The sequence below is a fragment of the Pundamilia nyererei genome, unplaced genomic scaffold (genome assembly GCF_000239375.1).
Source record: "Pundamilia nyererei isolate P.nyererei 1_Seehausen unplaced genomic scaffold, PunNye1.0 scaffold00089, whole genome shotgun sequence".
NCBI classification, from domain to species: domain Eukaryota; kingdom Metazoa; phylum Chordata; class Actinopteri; order Cichliformes; family Cichlidae; genus Pundamilia; species Pundamilia nyererei.
In genome coordinates, this window is record NW_005187490.1 from 1,599,406 (window position 1) to 1,611,197 (window position 11,792).

The window sequence follows — 11,792 nt, forward strand, 5'->3', positions numbered from 1 at the left end:
GAGAAAACCCAAAGAAGGACAAATATCTGTGGCTTCAACTTGTATAACCCTTTGTGTTTTGGGGGTTGTCTTATCTTTTAGATAATCTCTTATTTAGAATTAGATCATCTTTGTCTTCTAAATGCCTCCTTAACTTTTTGAGCATGAAACTTTGTCTGTAGCATTCTTTCTAATTGTACATATGTTTTGAAATTAATGGAGATGCTTTTCTAATTGTGTTATTTTTAATAACACCTACAGACACATGCACACTTCTGTGTGTGTGTGTGTGTGTGTGTGTGTGTGTGTGTGTGTGTGTGTGTGTGTGTGTGTGTCTTACCAAACCAAGCCTGTTGGTCTCCTTGTACTTCAATGGCCAGTCCAAAATCAGCCAACTTGACTGCTGCGTTCTTACATTTGCTGGCCAGCAGCAGGTTTTCTGGCTGAAGGTGTAACACAAGCACAGTCGTGTCATGTTAGTGTTACATTTTATGACCTTATTAATTTATGTCTCAAGGTTGTTACGACATTGTTACTGAAAGGCTTTTCTTAAATTACTTCAGAAGGGGTGGCAAAATCTAGGGATGTTTTTATTTCATGTTAAGTCATTTGTAACTCCATCTAACCTATCTTACACACTCGCAACAAGTACTATAATCACTATGCAAAGATCTCAACAGTAATCTTGCAGAGTTGAGCCAGATAAAAGTTTAGTATCACATTCAACAAGTTTAAGTTTTAAAAAAAAAATTGCGCTTTAATTTGGTTTCTTTGTGGCTGATATTTTATTTTATTTTATTTTATTTTATTTTATTTTATTTTATTTTATTTTATTTTATTTTATTTTATGGCAGTAGTCTTTCTGTGACATTTTATTTTTTAGCAACTGGAAGGACCAGTCCTTCCAAGATGGTCCCTGTTCTTTTTTTCCTGTTTCTTGAGTTTCTGCTGCCTGGGGTATTCCCTAAGCACATGCTCAGTGCTACATCATTGCTACATCTTCCTGATGTACTGATGGATCTTTGTTGTTTCATCTTGGATAGTACTTCTGACACTGACTAATCAGTCTCTTTCCTCCCCCTCAGTGTACAGTGGCACTAGGCTTGGGATGGAACCCTCCACGTATGGTAAGGAGCTTTCTTGTCTTGATGTCAGTGGCTTATATTTCATATTTTGGCCAGCTTATTATCCTAGCAGAGCACCTGATGACTGATGATGATGATGTTTATGACTATGCAGCATAAGCATGTGTGAGGCATTCATACAGAACTTTTTCATAATGTTGCTATTTGCTGGGATTGACACATCTATCACAACTGCAGTCCTCTGTTCCCTGTCAATCGCCACTATGACTGGTTGCTTGGACAGCAGCTTCCTAACTCCCACAAGAATTTAGCCCCATTTGTTCTCAACCATCTTTGATGGTGTCTCCTTTAGTGACTTGGGGAGTTCTAGTCCACATGTGGCGCAGATGTTTCTATAGAGCTACTTGGTTGCGCCGCTCGGTGTACTCAGTCCAAGCTTGCATCTTGCACCCTGCTACTATATATTGGATAGTCTTCGGGGCACCTTTGCACTGTCCGCAACTTGAGTCCTGTTGGCCTGAGGTAGTGTCCTGCTTCTGCTGATATCATGCTCAGCTGTGTGTGTATATGCAAACATTTAGAAAATCAATAAATGCATTTGGGGGGAGGGGGGGTAGTCAACTGGTTGTGGAAAATGGGGCATTGGGAACAAGTTTCTTCTCTTACTTCTTTTCCTATACATAACTTTAAAGGGAAAACAGGAGAATGAGGCAGACCAGTTATACCCAGATCAGAACGCTAAAAATAGTTATGGCTACAGACATATTCAGAGATACAGTCATACATTTTCCAGCAAATAAAATGTACTCTCTCATTTTGATGTTGAGACACACAGATGGGACTGGAAAATGTGTATAAGAATTTTTTGCCTTTGTTTACTTGAGGACGACCAAATACATCTTGTCTGTCTGCAATAGTCGTGTCTTTGCTGCTCAGACGCTGATGTAAAAAGCAAATGTGACAAATAACTACACAGGAATGACAGCTCTTTGCTGTCTGACTAGTTTATGCTAAGAGTGACAGATCTGTGTCACAGAAGCAGCAATCATTTCACCACAGTGATAGAAACAGCTATACGCTGTAATCCAGCTGAAGGACAGTCATCATGTCACCCTCTGCTGGTTGATTTAAAAACACAGAAGGTGCATACAGTAAAGGCCTTAACTTACTGTGCCCAGTAGATCAATCTTATTCAGAAATATTCCACAACTGTTGGACAAATGTATTTTTCATTCCACAAAGAACAGACTCAGTTGTTTGATATTTTAGGAAATACTACTACACTTTATTAATAAAATGTTCTAGTTCTAGTTCATTTGGACAACTTAAAATAACCCAACACAAAACAAAACACTTTCTAAGTCAAGATTTGAACTTCAGACTAATCGGGGAATTAATTGTTGTACTTTTTTACTTAGTCAAAATGAACAGATGATGTTTTTGTACTTTTTGACACTATATCATAATCATGATAAAGAGAGCTGCAAATGTCAGTATCAAACACAAAAACTGTATATATTATATACAGTTGTATACTCAATGGGCAAAAAAGTCAAATTAAAAACTAAAGTCAAAATGCAAAAGTGTTTAATGTTTTCCTTTCCTAAATGTTACCAAAAGTGCACCAAATTCTTTATAAAATTCAGATTTAAAAACTCAATTTGTGAGATTTTAACATATCATCTATTCTGTATATCACTTGTCCACTTTCCTGACTCAAATATTGTACCAAAGGATGTCAGATGGTTAATGTGATTAATATTAATTGCTAAACATGAGGATATTAACTTCATCATCAAACAAGTTACCATGCTGTCTCATATTTTCCAATAAAAATCAGAAATTTGCTTTAGAAAATAATCAGTAGGTAACTGTAGTTTCCATGTTTATACCTGGAAAAAAAATTTCACATTTGATATTTGCATAAAATTTATAAAATCCTAACAGAACACATGCAGAGGATTCCACACAAATGCACCGTACAGTGATGTTGGTACTGAAATAAGCATCCAACCATAGTCTGATTAGAGCAGGCTCAGGCTGAGAATTATCGTTGTTTCTATTTCTGTGTCTAGACAGCAAAAAAACAAAAAACAAAAAACAATCTAAGTGACTATGAAAGTCAATTCATTGTTAACTCCAACAGTGGGGGTGGTGTGGGGGTTTTATACTGTCCTCTTAAAGAAAAGGGTCACTGCAAATCAACATAAAATGATGTTGTATATAATGTAGTATTTCTTTGAAGATGGGAGTGTTCTCTCCATGATGACACTGTCACGAATCACAGGATGCAAGGGGCCACTAACTGGTTCAATGAAAATGTAGTACTGTCTAAAATATAGTGAGTACAGACTATATAGTGCACTCAAAGAATTCTTCAATGTTTTACGAAAAGTAGTGTACATATCCAATCATGCATTGTATTAAAGTGAGAGATGAAAATAAAGAGAGCAGTGCATCAAAGCATTAACTAATACCATGATGAAATAAGTATTACTGAAAAAACATTGCAATCGGTATTTATTAAGTATTTATTAAATGAAATATTTATTTATTTATGTACAGAATATTGACAAAAGTATTACTTATCCATCTAAATCCTTAAATTCAGGTAATCCAATCACTTCCATGGCCACAGGTATATAAACTCAAACAACTAGGCATACACAGTGCTTCTGTAAACATTTGGGAAAGATTGGGTCGCTCTCAGGAGTTCAGTGAATTCTAGTGTGATGCCGTAATAGGATGCCACCTCCAAACAAGTCCAGCTGTGAAACTTCCTTGCTATTAAATATTCCATAGTAAACTGTTGGGGGGAAATATAACAAAGTAGAAGTCATTGAGAATGACAGCAACTATGCCATGAACTAGTAGGCCAGGTAAACTGCATAGTGTGCTGAGGTTGGCAATCACTACAGATCTCCAAATTGGGCCTTCAGATTAGCTCAAGAAGATTACATAGAGAGCTTCATGGAATGGCCACTTCATGACCAACTTCCAAATGCAGTGAAGTAAAGCATGCCGCCACTGGACTCTAGAGCAGTAGAGAAGTGTTCTCTGGAGTGATGCATCATGCTTCTTTGTCTGGCAATCTGATCAACAAGTCTGGATTTGGCTATTACCAGGAGAACAGTACTTGTCTGATTGCACTGTGCAAAGGATAACATTTGGTGATGCGGGGTCATTTTCAGTAGTTGGGCTCAGCCCCTTAGTTCCAATGAAAAGAACTCTTAATGCTTCAGCATACCAAGACATTTTGGAGAATTTCATGCTCCCAACTTTGTGGGAACAGTTTGAGGATGACCCTCTCCTGTTCCAACATGACTGTGCACCAGTGCACCGGGGGGAAAATCTAAACCTACATGGTCTTGTGTGAAAAAGCCCCTTAAATCTAATAACTGGTTGGGTCAGTTATTAGTAATAAACACCTTAGTTCAATGTTTTTGGGTTCTCAGTTTGGCTGTTATTATTTATTCTTATTTGCCACATTTCTAAGTATCTTCTTTCATATATCTTTGTTTCAGTTTCTGGCTATTCTGCCTTTGGTTTTGTACAGTTATTTTACAATTTATAATTTATATATTACATTTTTTTATAATGATTTTTTATTAAATGTGTACAGTCTTCCCTTTGTGCCCCATTGTGCCCATCTGTCTTTGATTTGTTCTAGCTGTTTTCCCCCACCGTTTCCCCTAGCCTCATTACTGTCATTATTGTCTCAGTCTCCTCTTGCCCCTCTGTTGAGTCACCCACAGTATGCTTTCTAGATTTCCTAGTATTACACTCCTTGTATAATTACTCTTTGTGCCTCCTTTTGCTTTCTGTTTTGGGATCATGTTTTCCTTTGATCAATCCAGCATTAAATATTCACCTTATGCTCACTTTGGTCTCCTGCATTCTGCACTTGGGTTGGAAAACAATTAACCAAATTCCACACAGTTGATAGTCACAGAGCAAGTTGACCGCACAAAGCACCCAGAGGGCACAACAATCTACATGGAAGAAAATGACTTAGACTGTTCTAGGTTTCTAGTCTACTCACAAAGACTGAGAGAAACAGCTGATATGAGGGCTTGGCCAGCTGCTATCTCAGCATTCGAAGGTATAAAATCTCACAAACCTCAACTGCTTCACTAGCTGGTTATTCCCACTTCTTACTCCCAGTTACTTCACAGTAATAGACTATTATAGGACAATTCAATTCAATTCAGTTCAATTTAATCTTATTTATGTAGCACCAAATCACAACAACAGTTCCCTAAGGGGTTTTATATTGTTAGGTAAAGACCCTACAATAACACAGAGAAAATAAAAAACAACAACAATCAGATGGCCCCCTATTAGCAAGCACTTTGCGGACAGTGGGAAGGAAAAAGTCCTTTTTTAACCAGAAGAACTTCCCCAGCAGCCATGTGCCAAAACTAGTTGGTATTAAGGGGAGGAAGACAGGACAAAAGACACACTCTGGAAGAGAGCCAGGAATGAATAATAATAATAATTACGTGCAGAGTAGTGTTTAAAAACATAGTGAGTGAAAGAAAGGTGAGTGAACACTTGTGCATTAGTGCACTAGTGCATTACACCCCGAGGAGCCTAAGGTTATTGCACTAATTCAGGGTCACCTAATCCAGACCTAAGAAAATGCTTTGTCAAAAAGGAAAATTTTAAGCCTAATCTTAAAAGCAGACAGTGTGTCTGTCTCCCAAATCCAAATTGGGAGCTGTTTCCACAGAAGAGAGGGCTCCTCAGGTTGTACAGGCTGCCTTAGTTTCTATATTTCCTGGGTCAGAGAGAGTGCTGATCTACCCAAGGCCTTCCCTGAATCTGTGTCTCAGCAAGTGAACCCAGTGAATTCTGAACAAACTAGTCTAGCCAACTTGGAGCTTCCACTGTATCCTGCACTGGAGCTGCTGTGGACCCAGACATCAGAAAAGTGCACCCTGCTCAGCTCCCACAAGAGTTGACAGAGTCTTCTGAGTATCCTGAACCTCAGGGTAGGATTTATCTACTCCATTGGCCAGTAGCTGTGGGGTCCAACTAGCCCCCACAGCTACTTAGTCTCCGCCACTGGCCACCTCACCAGCTCCCTGAGCTGAATCATCTCTGCCAAGGCCTCTGTCCTTTGTCCTTTGATCCTGCCCCATGAAGTACACGGTCATGGAATAAAACATTTGGCAAGCTTTTCAAGACCATTTAAGGGGAAATAAACAGGCTTTCCAACAGCACAAGATTTATTAATTTTATTTAGTAATTTATTAATTATTATTTATTTATTAATTAATGACCAAACACAATTTTTTTTTACTTTTTGTACTAAGTTTATATAGTCTTAAAATCAATAAAAAGCCATCACACAGATTTCTGCTATAAATGTAATGTAAATTGCTATATTAATGTTAACATACATTCTTGACAATATTTTGTCTTGACTGCATCATTACAAAAGATTATTTGGGGGGTTTTTTTGTTCTTTATAGAGCTTTAGGTTGTTGTTTAATTATATGTTGGTTTGTTATTAACATTGTTTTTTATTTAATTTGTTTATTTGCTACTCATACATACTGCACAAATCACTAAAAAATGTATGTAGTATGTATCTATGCTGTAAGAAACAGCACATGATAATAAGAGGAACGCTTGATATACACAAAAAATATTCAAACATTCCTCTGTGAAGGATTAGTTACTTTCATCTGTGAACAGGGATTCATTGTTACCTGTTCAGATATACACACATATCCTGCTTAAACATGAAGCAGGTCAATGAAAGTCCAAAGGAACTTAATCAAAAGAACGTCAGCTGCGTGGTATACATCACTGCAGCACTGGAGGTGAGCAGACACAAGGTTTCCAACTGCTATGAAATTTCTCTTTCAGTTGTAGTCCACTCAAGTGCATGCACAAGACAGAACTTCAACATATGTGCACAAACACTCATGCACGTTTTGATAAATCCAGCCCATAGACATGCACAGACATGCTGGATATAAATATTTTCACTGCACTTACCAGCTGTCAATTACAACAGTCAGACAAAACACAGAACTATGGAGAACCGCTTACTGATTTACAAAAAAGTGAGACCACAGCCATACTGGGTCTTCATCAGGCAAACAGACAACATGACATCAGAAGATGATATCCAGACCAAACTGCAATACAGATGACAAAACTCAACAAAACGTAATCTGCTACACCACTCACATATAACAGTGGGAATTCCACATAGAACCTTTTTTTTAAAATTCGGAACACTGTTCATAATTAATAATTTGTATTAACATTTGGAAGGTATCATTCTTTTTGTGGAAGCTCTACATTTTTCCTTCATGGACTCTTGTCCCTGAGCTAAACCTGACCTGAACACAGTACAGAATGTTCCTTATACTGATTTTATAGCTGTGCAGCTAAAATTCACACACCTACATGGACACAGACACATGACCTGCTCGTGACTCACCTTGAGATCTCTGTGAACCACACCCATCTGATGGCAGTGGAGCACGGCCTCCAGGATCTGCTGGATGCAATGACTGCATGCAGACAGCAGGGGGAGCAGGTTAGTCTGAACACATTTAGCCCATTGAGCCCCAACTGTCACAGGCACACATACATGTTTTCAGTGTAGGAACCAGCTCTCTCTTCCACACTCAACACGTTTGCACACACATATAAAAAAGTGTGAACCTGTCTGTGAGCTACACAGAGAGAATGCGTGCAGTTTGCTATTTTCTGCTTTAAAGAAAGTGCCAAATATTAGTCAGGTAGCGTAGGAGGGCTCTGCAGCTCCGTGTGGGAGACACTCTGTCTAACCTGTATATTTTTGTGTGTAATTTATTTAGCAGCAGTGATAACAAAGCCTTTGAGGAAAGGATTCTGCAAGTATTTAAAGTTGTCACTGCTGCCACTCTATTGACCTCTACTCCTTCACCCGTTCTCAGGTTTTCTCACTCACTCAGTCACTCTTGCTCAAAGTATGACAGTCCTAGGACCCACAGGAATTGTAAATATATTTCAGACTTCTAAAATAGTACAACAAGAGCTGCAAAAGCAGAACCAGAAGACAGGCAAGACAGGCAAGGGGAGACAAACAAACAGGCAGCAGGCACAGACAAAACTTGTATCAAATCACAGGCAAAAATTAAAAAACAGGACTATAAAATACAAGCAGCTCTTGTACAGCGGGTGCACAGCAATGCAACACAGTGAGACACACACACACACCTTGAGGTCCCTGTGCACTATGTCATGGTGGTGGGTGTAAGAGACACTGTCTAGAATCTGATGAATACAGTGACTGTGGAGACAGAACAACACAGTGAAGACCAGATAAAGGAAGCAACACGAGAAGGAAAGGGACCAAAAACATAGTAAGAAAGAGAAGTGGACAGAGAAGAGAACGGGAAGATCTGAGGCACAGAGGCTGTTGCAGGGCGAGGAAGCGAGGGAGTTGCTGTGAGAAGCACTTTACATATTTCCTGATTTGACTAGACTAGACATATAGAGTTATTTTAAATTTCCATTGCTAAGATTTCATTCAGTTCATAAACATATCTTTGTTTCTTCGTCTTGCTATTCTGTTCAAATTAAAAGTGAATTTTTAATCCATGTACATGGAGCTTTTCTAAAATGGCCCCCAGAGTGTGTAAACCTGAAAACACAGCTGCACTATGTGACAATGAGAGAAAAGGAGCTTTGTAGACCTGTCATCATATTGCTAACAAAAGCGAACATGAAACTGTGTACTTTACAATTGTTGCTAAAACAGACTGTGTGTACAGTGGTGTGAAAAAACTGTTTTCCTGTTTTTTTGTCACACATTTGTCACACTTAAATGTTTCGGATCATCAAACAAGTTTAAACATTAAACAAATATAACACAAAATGCACTTTCTAAATAAAGCTGTTTATTATCAAGGGGGGGGGGGGGTCCATGCCTACGTGGCCCTCTGCGAAAAAGTGATTGCCCCAGTAAATTTATGCTTTATAACATAAATTAACTGTGGTGTTTTACATCTTTGGAAAGCGGAGTTCACTTTCTTTAGTCACACCCACACACATAACCTTAAAAAGATGGTTTATGTTCTAAAACCCTTTAATGTGGCTGAATTAGAACAACTCTGCAAAAATGAGTGGGCCAAAAGTCCTCCACAGCACTAGAAAAGACTGGAAAAGATTGCCAGTTATCACAAATGCTTAATTGCAGTTGTTGCTGCTAAAGGGTGGCCCAACCAGTTATTAGGTTTAGGGGGCAATTGCTTTTCACACAGGGCCATGTAGGGTTGGAATTTATTCCCCTTAATAAAAAAAAAAAAAAACCTTTATTCAAAACAGCATTTTGTGTTTACTTGTGTTATCTTTGTCTAATATTTAAATTTGTTTGATCTGAAACATTTAAGTGTGACAAACATACAAAAAAATAGGAAATAAGGAAGGTGCAAACACTTTTTCACACCACAGCAAAAGACAGACAAAGCTACAGTAACATTACTCATTACTTTTTTGAAGTTGGATGGCACAGTTGTGCAGTGGTTAGAAATGTCACCTATGAAAGCTGTGATAAGCCCGCTGACTCTCAACTGGTAAGTGACTGAAAAAATGGACAGAAGGAAATTCTGAAGCCTCATGTTTGCAGTATTTTTACTGTTGCCTTCTTGTGTTTTTTCTAGCTGAATATCACAGACTTGAATAAGAAGTAAACAACACATCCATATGTGTCGATCCCAAAGTAGCTTTGCCATTTGTCAAAGCATATAAAATGGTTTAAAAATGGTTTAAAATGAGTAATTTTATTGAGTAATTATCAATAAAACAGGCTTTGGGTAGACTAAGACCACTAACACACTTAGCATATGAAATGACTTGATTATAGTCTATTGCAAACAAGGACATGGACAGCTGAGCTGGAGACCTGATAGTCAAGTAGTCATTCTTGTGACATTTCTTTAAAGTCCACTATCAAGGGCACATGCATTGTAATATAAATTCTCTGTGGACACAAAAAAGCAAGCATTTGCTCACTGTGTGATGATGACATTTACATCACTCAGAAGCAAGCATACCCTAGTGGACTTGTGAGTGTGGAAAGTATTATCAGGATTTAAGAAAGATTAGTCCCATTACAAAGCCAGAAACTCAACATTTTCACCATAACCATCTTGGATTTTTGATATCCAATGTGATGAGCAAAGGGGGACTCTGACGGAGAGCATTCTGCCATTTACCTAAGTAGGCTTGCACTAATACACGATGGAGTCTAATGGAGTCTAAAACATAATTCATGAAATTAACCCTCTCCAGGCAGACGTTGCAGATTTGCAACAGTTAAGACCTAACAACCTGATTACCCCACATACATATTTTATGAGGTTTTTCTTTTACTCAGAAGTACCACTGCAGGACTTGGTTGTGCATTAGCAACACAAAACGTAATTTGGGCCTGAGAGGGTTAAGGTCAAACACAAGATCAGTAAGGAAGATCTATATTCATCCATCTGTTTCCATTCCTGTGTGTTTGAGCTGGTAGTGTATCCTTTGCAACACGTCTGCTTTCCCACGATAAACAAACTCAATTCTGTCATCACTCTGGCCCATTCTTTTTTTGTTTGTTTTTTGCCTGCCCTCTGTGAGCCAATCATTCTGTTTTCCATGCGCTTTAAACGCCATTGCTGTTTTATCACTCTGCCTTTAAGAAGCACATTCCTCCTCCCCATATCCACCTTATCCTGGCCACCACCAGCATCTAGGCTACATTCACTGGACTTTCCTCTGCTATGTAGCTTCATAGAAATTATTTGGTGATTCGATTCTAACTCTGCATTTCAAAAAGCATGTTCAGTTCTTCTTTTTAAAATAAATGTCCTTTTTATAGTCAGTAATACTTGAAACTACTTATTGAGACTGTACACTCATCAGTTTAGTGCAAATAACAGATCAAGGGATCAGAGCGCCATTTTCCCACAGATTTCTTACATGTACAACCATATTTCTTTTTGAAACCACAGCAATCGCCCCTTTGTGGCTTTCAGAAAGAATGTAGAGACACTTTTGCAATGCCTGTATACAGTAAAGTGTAAGCAATCTAGCTGTTGTCCAGTGTTGTCAAGGTGCATATCCAAATTGAAGACAAGTAATAACCAGCACTGAAGAATACATGTCCTGGCATGTATTCTTCAGTGCTGGTTGAAATATTTCTTTACTTCAATTTGACTCAGCTTCAAGGAAAAACGATGCAGTGATAGAGCTATGAATCAACATCAGCTTCACTTCTTGACTTGTTGGTGCACACAGTAAAGTTAGCTCTTAATTACCCAATAGTCAAATTAGCTATAGCAGCTAGTTAGATAGAAGATTCTGAACAGGGCTGAACAGGTTGCGAATAGGATATTGAGCTGTGATCAGCAGGGATAATGGATGCATGGACACATGGAGATGTTGCTGGCTACGCAGAGCAGCAGAGGAATAATAACTGCACTAAACAGAGATGTCCAGAATATGAAGAACTAAAGAAAGAGTGAAATCTGGAGCAGAGCACCACAGAGGAGCAGAGCTGAGGAGGTGAAAGGCTGAAGACTGAGGCAGAGCAGCATGTATACTGGAAAAGAGAGATACTGGAGGACTTTAGTAATAATTCATTTCCTATTCTTCTTAAGAAACATAAGATATTAATTGTTATTTTTGAACTTTGTTATAGCCAGCTGTGCGGTCAGCTTTAAAATGCTGGTAGCA

General features: G+C 38.4%; 1 protein-coding gene across 9 annotated transcripts in view; it reads right to left on the reverse strand.

The window, feature by feature from the left end:
• Positions 1-11,792, reverse strand: part of camk2b2 (calcium/calmodulin-dependent protein kinase (CaM kinase) II beta 2) — a 62,424-nt gene that overhangs the window by 33,326 nt on the left and 17,306 nt on the right. For 7 of the 9 annotated variants that reach the window (XM_013912425.1, XM_005739108.2, XM_005739105.2 and 4 more), the window contains exons 6-7: positions 7,525-7,597; positions 320-422 (exon numbers count right to left, since the gene is read on the reverse strand). In XM_013912425.1, the coding sequence (XP_013767879.1) occupies positions 320-422; positions 7,525-7,597 (176 nt within the window). Of the gene's footprint in view, positions 1-319; positions 423-7,524; positions 7,598-8,288; positions 8,362-11,792 lie in introns of all 9 variants that reach the window. The other 2 variants (XM_013912426.1, XM_005739106.1) reach the window with 1 other exon arrangement.